The sequence below is a fragment of the Eretmochelys imbricata genome, chromosome 25 (assembly GCF_965152235.1).
Source record: "Eretmochelys imbricata isolate rEreImb1 chromosome 25, rEreImb1.hap1, whole genome shotgun sequence".
Classification (NCBI taxonomy): Eukaryota; Metazoa; Chordata; order Testudines; family Cheloniidae; genus Eretmochelys; species Eretmochelys imbricata.
The window spans coordinates 12,849,971-12,866,703 of NC_135596.1; the positions used below are offsets into that span (position 1 = coordinate 12,849,971).

Genomic DNA, 16,733 nt, shown 5'->3' on the forward strand with positions numbered 1-16,733 from the left:
AGTCTCTCGCCCTCGTGGCTGCAGAGAAAAGCTGGAAAACGCAACACCCAGAGGGGGCACAAGACCAGAGGAAGATTCCCAAAGCAAATGCCGCCCCCCAATTCTCCCTCACACTGAACTTCTAGACTTTGTCTGAGGCTATATCTTAGGGCTCCCACGCCCCAGGCTTTGCCTTGGCACCTGCTAACCTACAATTGATTCCAGCTGTCTAAGGTATTAGTGGGAGGAAGGTGGGTAACCTCATCCCCTATCATCCTGGGGGAGTTTACATGAGGCCCCCAAGAGAGATGGGTTCAGGTGCCAGGTTTCCATCAGCACCGAGCACTCAGAAGCGCCTACCAAAAATGATGGAGAATCCCCTCCCCCATTGAGAACAATAGACAATCTCCCTCTGTCCCTACCTCTCCTACTGAGAACAATGGAAGCGGGGGAGCACTTGAGAAATCCTGACACTAGAATGCAGAGATGGGCATATTGGGAGGCTGGGAGAGTCTGTGGATGTGGGGGATCTTGAGAACTGCTCTTCTGTGGACAAAGGACCCGATTCTCCATCCCTAGTAATCTAGGAGCACCGACCATTTACAGATAGAACAGACAGCTTCCCCTCCCCCTAACCCTACGCTGCCCCAGTTTACCACTTTCACAGGGGAAATCCAGAGATCCTGTGGGGGTGGGGGAGGCATCTGAGAGCCTCTGGGAAATCTGGGTTGTGGACGGCGCTGTAGGGAAAATGCATTCTGCTCCGTCTGGCCCGGGATTCCTTGCCCCTGCCCTCACAAATCCCCTGCCCCAGCTGCTTGGCATCCTTTAGGCATACACACCAGGGTTTTTTTGGGGGGGTGGGCGGACAGAAAAGGGGCAGAGGCCAGCCGTGACCTGGAGCTGGGACACAGACTCTGGGTGCCTTTCCCAGACCTGCAGAAGAGCTCAGTGGAGCTGGAAAGCTCAACTCAGAAGTTGGTCTAATCAAAGATATTCCCTCCCCCACCTTGTCTCTCTAATATCCCAGGACTAACGCAGCTACAACAATGCTGCAAACAACCGTCTCCTAAGGTCCGTTTGCCAGGACACCAGTTTTTAAGGGCTACACAAAGGGACGCTGCAGGCCCATGCAGGTAAACTCTCCCCTGCTCCAGGCAGAAACGCTGCTTTCAGCCTCCTATCTCCACGGCAATGTGAGATTGCCTCGTTTAAGATGATTCTGCTCCCCGCATTAGCCATCGTAGGTAGGGAGCCTTGTACTAAAGGGACAGGATAATGTTAAAAATCAGATTAAAAAAAATCCCAAAGCAACGGTTTTTGTTTTCTTGTGCTCCCCTGTCTGTATCCACTCCTGTCCCTTAGGCTCTGAGGGGCAGGGACCATCTCTTTGTTCTGTGTTTGTACAGTGCCTAGCACACTGCGGTCCCAGGCCATGACTTGGGCTACTAGGTGTAATTCAATACGACTTACATTAGGACAGGATGTTAGATTCTTCAGCCTTAAATATATTTCACAATCTGATTTGCTTTCCCCTAGTGCTGCAGTTTGTTTACTTTCTGCATTTCACTTAGGGCATCATAAAGCCAGGCTAGTCAGTTTCACGTTTGTTTCTAGTCAGTTTCATTTTCTGGGTCACCTGCACTAGGGCTAGGTGATTGTTTGGGGCAATGCTACTTTCTCCTAGCTTCTGCCAGCTAGTGCTCCAGAATCTGGGCCTTTATTAAAATAAAAATAACAAGTCCCTAGCCCTTATTGTTACAGAGAAAACTCTTCAATACGAGAACTGCGTGTAACCCAGATGGTGATGTCTCCTGAGTCCTAGGAGAAGGGTGGACTACCTCATGCCATCCCAAGGGGCATGAGCCCTGAAATCTGACAGTGACCATTTCCAGGGCAAGGCTGTGAACTATTTCACAGCTGATCACTGCCAAAAAGAGGGTGGGGGCACACTGTGAAGCTCTATGCCTCCTTCAGCAAGGAGATGAGTGGGTGAGGCCTCTGAAAGTGCCAGCCCCTGTCTGTTCCCCAAAGCTGCAGCGGGTCTCATGCCGCAGGGCATAGATGTGTGTGTGGGCTTTGATCTAACACCCGCTTTGCTTTATTAGCCAGACCAAACGTAGCAACACTTCTACTGGCCTTAGAGCCACGAAAGGTCTTTTTCTCCTCTGCCCTAGCTGAGCTGACTGTCCCTTTAAAGCTAGGTTTCAGAGTAACAGCCGTGTTAGTCTGTATTCGCAAAAAGAAAAGGAGTACTTGTGGCACCTTAGAGACTAACCAATTTATTTGAAATTTATTTCTCACGAAAGCTCATGCTCAAATAAATTGGTTAGTCTCTAAGGTGCCACAAGTACTCCTTTTCCTTTAAAGCTAAGTTATGATGAGAAAGGGGGAAACTGAAAGAGCTGTAGCAGGGTTCTCATCCCACGGCCGTGGGCTGCTTGCAGCCCAATCCGCACACAGCTGCGGCCTCTGTGACCTCCTCAGGGCCATACAGGTCATATGTATATATATAATATAGTGCAGGGGTTACTACATGGTGGGGGGGTCGCAAGCTGTCAGCTTCCACCCCAAACCCTGCTTTGCCCTCACCATTTATAATGGTGTTAAATGTATCAAAAAGTGTTTTTAATTTATTGGGGGGGGGAGTCGGACTCAGAGGCTTGCTGCGTGAAAGGGGTCACCAGTACAAAAGTTTGAGAACCATTGAGATAGTGTGTGGATGCCTATTCGGCTCATAATGGTAAACAGGTTGAGAACCCCTGGCTGTGGGATGGGCCTCTTTTAAGGCACTGAGCCGGGAGACCCGTGGTCAGCTCCTACCTCTGCCACTCTGCGCCTGTGAGACCACAGGCAAGTCACTTCCCCGCTCTGTGCCTCAGTTTCCCCTGATCCTCCTTCGTCTCTATTCAGCTGATACACGTTTCAGGGCGAATCCTCTCCGCTAGGTTTATGTACAGCGCCTAGCACCGGGGCCCGCCGGCCGCCCCTGCGGTGTGGGTAGCAAGGAGGCGAGTTGCGAGCCAGCACCGGCGGCGCTTTACTGGAAGGCGGAACGGGGAACCGCAGGGGCCGCGCGGGTTGTGAAAGAGTTACTGGAGAGGGGCTGGCGCGCTCCGGCGCTGCGGGGCAGGTGTGGGAGTTGCGTCACCTCCAAGCTCACTGCTGACTCGGCAAGGCTGGGAGGCTTTCCGAGGCTGGCTGCTGCTCCTCGCTCGGGCTCCACCCAGGCGAGAGTGCGCGCGGGGGGAGAGGAATAAAACTTCTCCAGCGCCTCCCCAACGCGAAAGACTAAGGCTGCCCTCCCCCGGAGCGGCGTCAAAAGCCCGAGACCCAGGCTGGGAAGGGAGCTGGATTTTCCCCTTGTTGTGCGAGCTCTGGACTAGCCCCGGATTTATTTGCCTTGGGGGACGATTCGGAGCCGGATTGGATCACGTGCTTTACCGGGATATAGTTTCTTTTTGGGGGCCCGAGCCGTTCCGGCTGCGCGCAGTGTAAAGGAGGCGAAGGGGAAGGATTCGCTGGACCTGGTAAGTCAGTTTGTGCTCTCCCTGGGGGGACAGGATTTCAAGTCTCTCTCTAGAAAGGGGGTTTGATTTCTACCAAGCCAGCGACTGAGGAAGCTCCCCGAGGAACCCGGCTAGGCACCACACAAGATTCCGGCTGGTTTCTTTTTTGCTCTTAAAGACAACTCACAAAAATCCATTTTTTTAACGGGGGTCTCAGTGTCTTTTAAGGAATGGGGGCGGATTGTAGGGGAGAGCTTCGCTGGGTCCGATTCTGACCTCTCTGCCGATATAGATCCACTTGAGCTGCTCCTGGTTCACACCACAGTCTGATCTGCATCTATCGACTCCTTGGCGAATTAAACTGAGGATGAAAACTCCCTTGCCCCATTCTGGAGAAACCTTCCAGGAATCCTACAACGGCCAGATCCTATTTGTAATCGTCTCTTAGGGCTCCCCCCCCCCCCCCCAAAAAAAAAGTTTATTTCTGATTTCAACGAAACCGGAGCCAGCCTGAGTCGATTGGACTTACTTTTCGCTGGCAGTTCTGCTTTAATCGAACAAGGCATATGTCATTGAGAGACTTGGCAGGGTTGGGTGGTCTTGTTTTTTAAAGTTTCCTGACAAAGCCCTGAGAGAGTTTGTAGGTGATTTTTTTTTTAAAATCTACAGTTTCAAATCCAGTGCCTCGGGGAGAATGGGAGACACCCTGTGTGGAAGAAAGAGATCAGAGACTAGTCACGAGGGGGTGACTCCAGCTCTTGGGGGGGCTCTCGTGTGGCTTGGTTTTGTTTAACATCAGAAATAAATCCTGTCTCCTTCCCAGACTAGGACAGGAGTTAAGGCTACTTATTTCAGGCCGGATATTTCAAGTGCTCAGCACCCACCCGGGGGAGGGGGACACGTTTCCCAGCAATTCGGCTCCCTTGTGTGATCTTTTATGACCCCCATTGTCCAGAAGAACCCAGCCGGCTGCCCTCAGGTGCCAGAAAGGGCTTAATGTGCTCCTTGCAACGTTTCTGGCCCTACACACGGATCTGGCTGGCTCACTAACCTCCCCCTCGGTAGCCAGGCTGTTTACACACAGGATCTAATAGGGCTTAGGCGATTTTTGGTGCCAACGCCCGTCTTAACCGCCAAAGGAGCAGCTTGCCAGGTATCTTTGCGTTTATGTCGGGTGGCGTTGGGAGTGTGTGTGTGTTTTTAAGTGGCTCGACCGTTCCCATCTGCACGGAGGACACACTGTTCCCATAGCACTGACTGTCCCTGTGGGTTTCCCACACTCCAGGCCGGCTCGCCCGGCAGAGGGCGCCCTTGCTTTGCTGACTCATTCTGCAGCGTCTCTGGCTGCTGCTAATACCCCCCCCCCCCATATAACACCGAGCCATACCTCCGGCCTTTAGGGGGAAGGGTGGGGGCCCGAAATCTAACCCGGCCCTTGTCCCCAGAAAACCCTGAAGTTGCCTGGAACCGGAATTTGCCCAAGGAGGATTGCATCCGAGTCTGGGGTTTGCTTAGTCCGCATCTGGATTTTGTAACATTTGGATGTTTCCCCATCGTCCCCCCCGCCCCCCTTTCCCGGTTCCCTCACGTCGGTGTGTGTCTGTCTGTCTATCTGTCTCTCTTAACTTGTTCTCTCCGTGACCTCAGCTCACTCCGGCTTATGCGAAAGCCGCTGCAAAGTGCGTCCACGTTTCCCCCCAGCTACTAGCCGGACTGGGTCAGTCCCGGGGGAGGGGGGGGGAGAGAGGTGTGTATAAACGTCCCCAGAGCTCCCGCCCGGCTTGAGGACAAGGGTAACCCTCTTCCCCAGTCAGGCCTCCGCGGCAAAGCGGGGCTTTTTACACCCCCGGCCCGCGTTCACCCCACAGCCGCAGCTCAGCCATTGTTTGGCATAAGCTGCACCCTTGGCGTGTTCTGCCGCGACCACCTTCCTCCGAGTTATCTCCGGAGATGGGGGGGCGAAGGATTTCCTTCCATCTTGTAAATACCCTCCCCGCGCCTTAGAACAATGGCTGGGCTGCGCAGGCTCGGGTCATTCCTCGCCTTTCCCGTGCAGCCCCCGCAGAAACAAGGAAGAAGCAGCTGCAAGGTGCAATCGCTCTGTGTGTGTGTGTGGGTGGGGGGCGTCTCGTCCCACGCCGGGACGGAGACCAGCCCGCAGACCTGGCCTCTGAGCGCGCGTGTAAATCTCCCCCCCCCCTTTCCCAAGCCCAGGGAGCAGCTGAGTCGAGGCTTCTCTGCGTAGCCCTTTGTTGTGAGGCTAATATATTATGAATGGCTTTTTTAAAAAGGGGGGGGCTGGCTTGGAGAGGGAGGGGGGGAGGAATCTAGCCAGGCACCAGCCAACCCTCCTGTTTCCAGTGGGTCAGGATCTGCTAGGCAAAGGCGTAGGGGGAGGGGAAGGGAGGGGATGGGGGGAAGTGGGGTGGCTGGGGTGGGGGGGGGAGAGGTCTGAAAGGGAGGGTGGAGTCAGCCTTCCACGTGGGGGAGCACCGGGCCGGCTGCGATTGGCCCCGGGTTGCCTGTCTCAACGTTCGGAGCGCCCGGATTGGTTGGAGGCTGCGCCAAGGACTAAGAAGTGAATGAGGGGGGAAATAAGCACCGCCCCCCTATAGAACGTTGATACATTATAACTTTTTGTGTGTGTGTGTTGGTACCGTGTGTGTGTGCGCGCGCGCGCGTGTGTGTTACTTTCACACCGCGACACCGGCGGAGCTCGGAGCGGCGGCTGCCGGGTTCAGCCCCAACGGGGGGGATTCAGGAAGGAAAAAGCTTCTTCTGCCCCCCCCCTCCCCCCACTTCTCCTCCCGCACCCCCCACACCACGGAGGCAGCACCCTCTCCTTCACACACAGCGAGCCCTCCCTGCCAGCAGCGTCTCCCGGCGAGATCCGCGTCCTCAGGAGGCATCCGAGGAGGGGGAAGGGAAATTCCCCATGGGAGAGTGACGTGGGGGGGGGGTTAGGTTTTGAGGGAGGTTTAAATAGGGGCAAACTGCTGTGGTGTTCAGGGAGAGCTGGTCCCCTTCCCTCCCGCACCAAGTCCCCTCTAGAACCCCGCGCGAGGAAGACCTGGAAGGACCACGCGGATCCGGAGTGACCCTTGGATATTAAACCGGAGCGAGGGAGGACTCGGGAAGGCGATCCCACCCCGGCTGGTGTGTGTGTGTGTGAGTGTGAGAATCTGTGCGCGCAGCAGAACCAGGCGCTCTGGTCGCTCCTTTGTTCCCTTCCACTTCCTTTTTTGGTCCCCCAAGCCTCCCCCCCCCGGACCTTGATTCCCCCTGCCACACCAACCGCTCCTCCCTGCCCGCCCCCCCAGGTCACCGAATGGACCAGCAGCCCAGCGCCAGGAGCTGCAGCCGGGGTGCCCCAGCCTGCGAGGCCGTCCCGAACGAGCCCTCCATGAATCTGTACATCAACACCACCACCGGGACCCGTTATGAGCTCTCCGTCCCCGTGGAAGAGACGGTGGAAGGACTGAAGCGGAGACTGTCACAGAGGCTTAAAGTGCCCAAGGAAAGGCTGGCGCTCTTACATAAAGAAAGGTAGGTCTGGCAGCTCCCCACCCCGCCTTGGCTAAACTACCCCACGAGGGACCCAACTCAGGGGCTCACCAGTCTGTGTCGGGGGGGGGAGCAAGCAAGGATCCCCCCCTCCCCGCCGCCCCTTGGTGCTTTGGTTTCTTTAAAGTGGCTGGCAGAGCAGGGTTTACTCTTCGCCTCCATTGCAGAGCCCTGGCTCCTGCCATTCCCCCCCCCCCCCGGTGTATGTGTGTGGCCCCATTTCTCAGCCTCCTGCACTGAATGGGATGTGTTCCAGTCCCTCCCTCGAGTCGGCTCCCCTAGCACGGCTGGGCTGGGCTGAGCGGGGTCCCGGGGAAGCTTCTGCGATAGGGACCCTGGACCTAAAATGGAGCCTCTCTGTGGGCTTTGATCCCACAAAACTTTCCCCTGGCGCTGTGTGTGTGTGTGCGGGGCCCCCTCCTGGCTGCACCCCGCTCGGTCGCCGCGTTGCACCGAGTCACGAGTGAGTGCGCGGCGCGGTGCCCTTTGTTCTAAAGGTTGAACCGAGGTGGGATCCCAGAGGCGGCCTTTTCTCGGCACGACGCGCCCCCCCACCCCCTTTTCCAAAACCCCAAATGCAGCCGAGGGCAGGGACGGGGATGGGGGAGCTCTTCGGGAGCTGAATTCTGGCGTGTCAGGGCTGGGAGGTGGGACAGTCCTTTGTTTAACAGGAGCCAGGTTTGCTGCAGATCCGAGACTGGTCAATGCTTAAGGTGCGGGGGGGGGGGCTTTCTGTGGTATATTTTGGCACCCCCCCTTCCCCTCTAGCCCCCTCCAAACAGTAGCCAAAATGGAGAAAGGAACCTCCGAGACTAAAATGAGGGGGCTTTTGCTCTTGATTGGCTCCCCCTGGCTGGAGCAGCTGCGTTGAGTGAATTAAGCACCCGAGCCTGTTGTCTAATTGAGGGGGGTGGCTGTGAGTGGTGGGGGTGGGGGAGAGAGCCTTTGCATCTATGATTACAGTACTTGAAAAAAGAAAGGGGGGGCGGGTGTTAGTCCCCCCCCCCATGCTACCCTCCTCCCCAAACTGGTCAACGTTTCCTCTTCTCCCTGCCCCCCACCCCCAGTCATCTGAATTCTGCCTGTCCTATGGGGAAGGTTTTATTAGACACAAAAGCTACAGACACTGCACGAGTTAGTGCCAATGGCTGCTTGACTGATTACTGCAGCATCATTCCCTGCCTCCTGCCCCTCGGAAAGAGTGTTTACATGATAAACTGGAGGGGGAGAGACACAGACACAATTGGACGTTGTGGGGGCAGGGGCTGGAATGAGATTCAGGGGGTAAAGATAACTGGGGGGGGCACTGTGTTAAATGGAAATGAAAACCCCACCGCTGAACCTGTATCTTCCCCCCCGCCCCCGGCCTAGGCCGTTCAGATTCCAGGGAGCAATGAGGGAGCTAAGGAGGGTACCCGGGTTGGGTTCTAAAGCAAACCAGGCCCCCTTCCGTTAACTGTCCCTTTTTGCTCGAAGTCTGATGTCCTTGTCTCGGTCTATGTCTTTTCCCTTCTGCAGTCGTCTCAGTTCTGGAAAGCTGCAGGATTTGGGGGTCGTGGAAGGAAGCAAACTGACGCTTGTCCCCACAGTGGAAGCTGGCTTGATGGTAAATGGCCTTTTTATTCCCCCCCCCCCCCCCCCCAACACACACGCACTCGTCTCATCTATTATTAAAGGGCTAGAATGTGATCTGGCTCAGCAGAATCGATGCCACTTCCTCCGACACAAACCCTTTTGTCCTGGGGGGGGGGTTGTCGCTGGCACTGGGAACGCCAGCAAGTTGAATATTTCATTGGTTGCTCGGTAGCTCGGTGTATAAATAGTGAAAGTGACCTGCAATCCACCCCCCTGCCACACGCGTGCACACACCCCCTTTTTTATTTTTTCTTTCAGTCTCAGGCATCCAGACCAGAACAGTCGGTGATGCAGGCTCTGGAAAGCTTAACTGAAACTCAGGTGAGATGCCAAAATATTGGTGCGTTGACATGGGCAAAGATTTCTCTGCAGGGGGCTTGTATTTGACCTCCTCCCCCCACAGCTTCCTGGATGTACTGAAAGCTAGAGATTTCGCAACAGAGAAACCTAGAGGCCTGTATCTGTGGTGAAGGGATTTGTTACTGTACTGCCAAAAGGCCATGATCCAAATCAGGGCCCTGCTGAGCCAGGCCCTGCACAAACACTTGGGGAGAGACAGTCCCTGCCCTGAAGAGTTCAGCCTAAATCAGGGGTTCCTAACCTGCAGCCCAATCAGCACCCAGCTGCGACCCACGTGACATCCTCAGGGGCCATACAGGTCATGTGTGTATATATTGTGTGGATGCGGCCCACATACCACACAGAGAGCTGCAGGTGCGGCCCACAATGGTAAATAGGTTGAGAACCACTGGCCTAAACAGTCAGTGGGAGGGGAAACTGAGGCAAAGGACAGTGAAGGGTCTAGGCCAAGGTCCTGACCTCAAGGTGCGATGTGGGGTTCCCCATTCTCGACACAGCGGGTGTATTTTGGGACTGATTTTCCCCATCCCCCAATTTAAAGACAAAAGCAGGATTCCTACCCTAACAGTTGCCTTTCCTGCATGAGGGAAGACGGCCTCTTGCTATTGTTTGCAGAATCAGGCGGGGGGGAGGCGGGGGGCGTGTGTATATGCGGATCCTACCAGGACACAGCTTTGTGTTGGAGGTTTGCCCCCTCAGATCATAAGGTGGTGGTGGTGGCGGGGGGGCTCTTCTCCCAGGGCCTGAGCGGCCCTTCCGGAAAACCGGCTGCAGCAGCTTTCGAATGTCTGCACCGTGGTCTTGAGCTTATGGCTGGGGAGGGGGCAGGAGGTGTCTCTGGGTTAGGATCACTGGCTGCGCTCCCAGAGGCAAGAGGTTGCTAATCAGACAAAGAGGGGGAGGGTGTCTTTTTTTTTTTTTTTTTTCCCCCCCTTCTTCTTCTCCCTACCCCTGGCTTGCGCTTCAAGGAAACCCTCCCATTGCTGGGTGACCCTCTGATGTGTGTCTGGAGGGAGGTGGGGAGGGAAGGAAATGGCAGACTGCAGCTGGGTGTGGAATTCACCTCTTCACCTCCCTCTGGCTTTAAAGTTGAGCAGCTCCTGCTTCTTTGTTTTCGGTCTCTTTTTAAAAACAAACAAACAAAAAACCTCTCTCCTTCCTCCCTGGCTAGCACTTGAGTTTATTTTTAAAAGACTTTTTAAGTCCCTAGTTTAATTCTGAGCCACCAGCATAGTGCTGGGGGCCACTTTCCATCCCCCAAGCTCTGGGCAAACACATGCTAATGCCCAGCCCTGCTTGGTACCTTTTTCAATGCTCTCCTCTGGATCTGAGTGGGTGGGAAAAACACACGAGGCCGGCTGCAGGGCTTCCTTGCAGCCCTGCCTGTCAGGACTCTGCTGCTGGGCACCTAGTGCTTTTCTAGGACCAGGCCCCTGGAAGGGTGGCGGAGCCACCGAGCCCCTCCATGCACTGTGCAGCGCAGCTCTCCCTCAAGTCACCTTGGAGCGGGGAATGGCCTTGGCAACCTGGATGCTCTTGGCCCTCCCGCGGGCAACCTTGACTCTGTACGGCCCATTAACGCACTGCTCGCTGAGCTGCAAAGCCAGCTGGGTGCTTCTGGGGTTGGAGGGTTCCCCGACTTCCTGCAGTGGCAACAGAGCACCCCATCCCCTGCGCTCGGATGTGGCTTCCCTGTGACTCCAGCCAGTGAACTCCTGGGTTCTGGCAAAGGGCTGTAGGCCGTCTGCTACGTGGCTTTTGGGCGAGAGTGTTTTTCTGGGTTGGCATGGGGCATTGGTGAAACGCTAGTGGCACCGTGGTTTGTTCTGGCAGAAGGCTTTGGGTCCCAGTTCCTCAGCTTGGTTTGGTGTCTCGTCAGTTGAGACCTTCCCCGTCCACCCCTCACCTGTCTCGGGGGTAGTCTCAGAATTGTCCCCCTGTCCCCCCTTTCAGGGTGGGGGCCGAGCACACGGGGCGTGAGACGCTCCCTGTTAGCATTCTATGGAGAGCTGTTACTCCAGCTGCAGCCTGGGTAGGAGCCCAGAGCAGCATAGGAATCTCCCTGCACAATGCCTCTTTCTAGGCCTGGGAGGGGCAGAGGGCAGGAATCCTCCTGGGTCGGGCTAAGATTCCTGGCTGGGGCTTGCTGTCTCATGCCCTGGGAGGGTGGGCAGGGGCAGAGCCGGCAAAGAGGCTGGGGCGGGGTCCTCCTGCGTGGTTGGTGTGTGCGTGCGTTGTCTCATCTTGAAAACTTGTGTGATCGCCCAGCCAACATGGTAATGGGGGAGTGGTGGCTGCTTTAAGGAAGGGGGGGTGGGGGGGAGCTGGCCGACCTGCCCAGAGCAGGGCTGGCTTTGATTACCGTGCTTGTGTCTGCAGGATGGAGTCTGGTGCATTCCAGGCCTCGCAGCGAAAGGGTTTATTCCTCCTTTGTGGCTTGTTGGTAGCAGACCGCCAGAAGTGCGGGGGGGGGGTGAGGGGGTTAGAAGGTAGCTCCTTAGAGGCGCTGAATTGCAGAGATGTAGGCTCCCCTGGGTCAGTCTGTGTCCCATGCACCTTGGATGCAAAGTGCAGGTCCCCAGTCGAAGCTTCGTTCCCCCACCCTCGCACCCCCATCCCTTTCTCTCTCACAGAAACTGGAGCCGGAAAAGGCCTCACATGCCTCTAGTCTCTGTTCCCTACTGCAGTAAAACGAGTGGGACGCCAAGGCTGGGAAGTGGTGACCCCCCCTCCATGCCCCCCCTAGGTTTGTTGACAGGATCTCTGCCTCAGGAAGCCTTCTCTGAGCACAGAGGCATAGCCAGCACCTGGGGGCGGGGGACAGGAAACCACGCCTCTCATTCATGCTTCTCGCCTTGGTTCTGCCTGCGTAGGGCTCTCGGAGCACAGCAGATCTCCCTGCTATTAGACTTCCTCTGGGGGGTGGGGGAGAAAACGCCATCTAAGCCTTCCCCTCGTTACCTTAAGGAAATGACTACCGGGCAGGAGGCGTGGTGCTTACCCCAAGCTAGGGGCTGGATTCCCATGGCACTGCTGATGTCCTGGTAGCTGCCGATAAACTTCCTGCCAAAGCTCATTGCAACATTCAAGGGGTTGGATGATGCCTCTTTCCCAGGGGGGCTGCCCTCCTGCTCAGCAGAGCTGCTGGGGGGTGGAGGGGTATTGCGCCTTGTCCAGCAGCCTCAGCCATGCATGCAACCTTCTCCACCCCAGCGTAGCTGAGCCTGCCTGCCGGTCTTGGGGAAGAGGGTCCTGGTGTCTCTGGGGCGCAAGGCACCATCCCGGACCCTGCCAGAGAGGGTAGGGATCTCTGCTTCCATTGGAAGGCCCAGCAGCGCGGATCCAGGGCCTGGCTCCGGGTCTGAGGTCACTAGGTGGCTCTGCCAGGAGGAATGTTATTTCTCAATGGTGGAAGTTTTTTGTGTTTTGGTACTTCGCCCTCCCTTCCCCCCGCCTCTTTTTTTCCTTCCTCTGGATGGAAAATCCCTCAGCGGCAGTGTCTGGTGGAGTGTGGGAGCCGGTGTCAGGGTTCCAGCTGCCTGCTCCAGCTGTGTGCAGCTGGAGAGAAGGTTTTTAAGCCTATTTTGGGGGAGGGCAGGGGCTGTTTCCTTCCCCCTCCGCTTCCCCTTGGTTTGGACCGGCCTCTCTCCTCTGGCTCTGAACTGGGCTGACCCATAGTATCAAGCCTGTGTTTTGTGGGGCGCTGGGCCCTGCCCTGTGGGAAGGGGGCTCTGCCCTGCGTGGGGTGCTGTATTCGCTTGAGTAACCAGGGCAGAGGACAGTCTTGCCAATAACATGGGGGGGAAGGCTCTGATTTCCTGCCCCCTCCCAGCCCGCGTTAGTACCAGTCTCCTCTTGCGCTGGTGTCAGGGTGCCTCCCTGCTGAGCCATCCATCCATCCACTCGCACCCACCCTGTTCTCATCCCCTGCTGGGCGGTGGGGGGGGAGGCAAAGGTTACATCAGGGCAAGCGCTTGGAGAGAGGAGGGAATGCAACGTTCTGTGAGTCATCCGCATTTCTGGGAATCGGCAGGGACGCGCTCCCTGTATCTCCAGGGCTGGATTCGGAGACAGTAAATTAGATTTCCCTCCCCTGACTTGGCAACAGCCTGCAGGGTCCCTGCTGCTGGTGGTTCTCCTCCGCCCCTTCCTGGCTTCCCAAAGGATCTAGGGCAGCAGAATCCCTGGGGGAACTGGCAGGATCCCTTGGGACCTAGCACCACCATTCCCATCCTGGGTGCAGACATTCCTCTCTTACCTGAGGGGGTGGGGGGGATATTGCCCCATCCATGAGGTGTTAACAAGGGTGCTGGCTGGACAGGGAGAGGGCCAGTGGCCTTGTTCCAATGGCCAGTGAACTCAGTGGGAGCTTTTCCATCCCTGCTGTGGGCGTTGGAGCAGGCTGGCTGGGCGGGATGTGTTTATGTTGGAGCATCCTGCTTTCTGGTGGCGGGGCGAGGACGGAGGGCCGAAGGAATGTGCCGGAGTGTGGGGGAGGGGAGCCATCCCGCCCTGCCCCTACTCGGAAGGTGGGGGGACCCGGAGGGGGCGTTCATTTGGCGTCGGGGATTGGTTGGTTAGGTAACTAGCGAGCCTGGGAGGGACCGGTGTGCTACTGTTCGCAAACAGGAGCACTTGGAGGAGGAAGGGGGATGGGGTGGGGGAGAGAGGCTGGGTTAGCTCGATAGCCCCTGTCTGGGTTCAGGACTTGGGCCGGTGTCATTGAATGGAAAGGCCGGGGGGCAGGTTGTAGGGCTGGGCTGTGGGAGGGGTTGGCACTGGCTGCCAGGCTAGGGGAGAGGGGGGTGCTATGGGTTTTGGTACATGGCTAGTGAAATGTCTGGCTGTCTCCACTCCCATCCTTGCAGGGCTGGGGCAGGGGAGAGGGGATGGGGTGTCTCCTGCGGGGGTGTTGGAATCTGGAGCTGTTCCTTGCTAATCTCGGTGCTACCTCTGTTAAACCTGCTCCTCCCTCCTTGGCGTTTGCAAGAACCGGCTGACGTGTGTGATGCCGAGGCCTGGCTAACAGCCCCCTGCGCCCCCCCCCCCCCCCCAACTCCTGGCCCTGCGCTCGGGAGAGGAAGGGATTATTTTTAGTGCTGCTGGGAGCCGACAGGCGGTGAGCTCACGCTCGCTCCAGGCTCTCCGGTTTCCTTGGCTAATAACAGCCAAGGGTCAGGAAGGGGTGCGCAAGGAGGAAGGTGTGAGTCAGGCCCTCTGCCAGGAAGGAGAGGGAGCCTTGGGTGGCTGCTGACGTCAAGGGGACCTGGAGGAGTCTAGAGAGACTTGGGGACTGTCACTGAGGGTGGGGGGGGAGGGGATGACTGGTTTAAGAGGGAGGCAGGATTGTATAATGGCTAGAGCAGGGAGCCTGGGGGGCAGGACTCCTGGGTTCCCTTCTCAGCTTGGGGAGGGGTGTGTGTGTGTGGAGGGTAGTTGGGACATCTGGATTATCTGCCACTGACTCACAGGGGAGTCCTTCTCTCTCTCCACCTTGGCTTCCTCCCCCATGCCCTAGGGATGCTCATGAGGTTTCACAAGATCGTGGTCATAAACGGCTTTCAGATCTCTGATGAGAGAGCATGGACAAAACCCCTCTAAGCTTGGAGGGGGAAACGAACCCCGCTTTCTCTGAGTCCCTCTGATTTAGCCCCAAAGTCTGGCCCACCCTATATATGCTGGAAATGGTCAATATTTTGCCTGGTGGAAGCCCACAGGGGTGGGTGTAGGAATTGGCTGCTCCTCTCCACCCCCTTTCTCTTTGCACCTGAGCCGGTAAGGGGTGATCAGCAGAGGGTCTGTAGGTAGTGGGGGAGGGGAAGGCCAGTGTACTGTGGGGCCGATACCCAGCAGTGCCTGTTTCTTTAGGGGTGAGCGAGGAAGCTGTGTGGGGGCGGCTCTCTGAGCCCCCTCCCGTCTAGGGGTCCAGGCTTTTCTCCAAATGTTAATTTCCCACCTGTGAGGCTTTCCCCTCCCCGCTCCTGGAGAACAAGGGAGCAGTCTCCATTGAGACGAGAAGAGGGGTGGAGGGGATTCTGGGGTGCCCCAAAGCCTGGTTAGTTCAGAGCCCTCTCGAGATGCCTCTCTCCCGGGCAGCGATGCTCCCACACTGAAGACCCTTTGTTTGGCTGGCGGGGGCGAGCGCTGTGTGTTTGAATGGCTGGATGCTCGATTTGGGGGGGGGCTGGGAGTCGTGACTGCTGGGCCTTTGATTCCGGGGGAATCTTTTGTGGCTGGAGGGAGGGGAATCGTGACTGGCGGGCCCGGGAGAGGACTCTGCTGTTAGAAAAGGGCTTAGCTGGCCCCTCTCTCCGGGAGTGTGTATGAGGCGCTCGCTGGGGTTGTGGGTTTATCGGGTGCATGTGCATTTGGGAGGGGGGTCCAACCCCCCTGCGTTGGGGCACATTGAGTTTTCCCTGCACCCTGTTACAGCTGGAGAAACTGAGGGTCATAAAAGCCACAGAGGCTGGGATTAGATTGGGGATCCTCTCCCCGCCCCCACATCTAGGGCTCTGTGCAGGGTAGGTGGGCACACACATCCCCCCCCCCCCCCCGGGCCAGAGGAGTGTTCCCTCCTCCCCCAGCTGTAACCTTGATGGCCGAAGTTGCAGCATCTCTTTCACGCCCACCTCTTCCTCTGCGGCCTCCATCTGATGCGCTTGGGGGTTCGCTGTTATTTTTAAGCCGCTTTTCCCACGGCTTCTCAGAACTCAGCGTCTCTCTTGGATGGGGGGGGAAAGGGGAGGGTCTTGGTGTGATACCGAAGCTACTGCTGGGGCCGGGGAGAAGCGGGTGTAGGGGGAGTCTCCACTGCTGGACAAGCTAGGGCTGGGGAGGAGATTGGTGCTGGGAATGGAGGTAGCTGCAGACAGCAGGGCTGGCTGGGTGCACAGCTGTCCCTGTCTCGGTGCCCCCTTGGAAGCTTGGCCTGAGAACAGAGGCCTCCCTTCTGTTCTGTGGGGTGCATGAATTGCACCCCATTTGACGTGCTGAGGGCAGGAGGGTCTGTCCGCCTCTCAGGCGCTTGCAGCCCAGTGCCAGCCGGCTTAGACAAATATTCATCTTCGCCAACAAAAGGCGGGGGGCGAAGTGTTCGTTCATGAATCCTCCCCTCCCTTCCCGGGACCCTCCTGAGCCAAGAAGCAGAGGGGCAGATCCTGCCTGGTCCCTTGCCCAGTGTTGGGCTGCTGCTGATTGAAAAGCCACCCCTCCCTCCGCATTAGGAGGGCGTGGGGTGCACCCGTGATCGATCCCTGCTGGGGTATCCTTCCCGTGTGTGTGTGTAACTAAACATCAGCATGGCCTGGCCTTCTCCCCACAACCAGGATTGTTGTGTGTGCGTCTGCCCTGCTCCCCTCCCTCTGTGCTTTTCCCCTGACTGCTGGGGGGGGGGGAGGAGGAGCTGGAGGAGAGGCTGGAGGAATAGCACCCCCCCACCCCCGGCCTGGCGAGCATTAAAGCCGGCCCCCCAGGCAGGTGGAATGTGAAGTGGCAGCATGGGGGGAGGGGTGTGGGCTGGGGGGCCCTGGGGCAGCACTAGCCAGCCCCTCAAGCTGGGCCTTTAATATTCCCCCCCCCCCCCGCCTTTTTTCCTCAGAGCAGATGGCGGGTGATTTACGCTGCCAGGCACCTCCTAGAATAAGTAATGGGGTGGGGGGGAAACCGAGCCACATTGGGATCTCTGGC

General features: G+C 57.3%; 1 protein-coding gene across 3 annotated transcripts in view; it reads left to right on the top strand.

Moving 5' to 3' along the window:
• Window positions 1-3,161: 3,161 nt before the first annotated feature.
• The window catches only part of MIDN (midnolin), a 30,544-nt gene continuing 16,972 nt past the window's right edge, over window positions 3,162-16,733 (top strand). Inside the window, exons 1-4 of one of the 3 annotated variants that reach the window (XM_077841973.1) lie at window positions 3,162-3,509; window positions 6,809-7,034; window positions 8,571-8,658; window positions 8,946-9,008. In XM_077841973.1, the coding sequence (XP_077698099.1) occupies window positions 6,817-7,034; window positions 8,571-8,658; window positions 8,946-9,008 (369 nt within the window). In that variant the 5' untranslated portion in view covers window positions 3,162-3,509; window positions 6,809-6,816. Of the gene's footprint in view, window positions 3,510-6,507; window positions 6,657-6,808; window positions 7,035-8,570; window positions 8,659-8,945; window positions 9,009-16,733 lie in introns of those variants that run through there. The other 2 variants (XM_077841975.1, XM_077841974.1) reach the window with 2 other exon arrangements.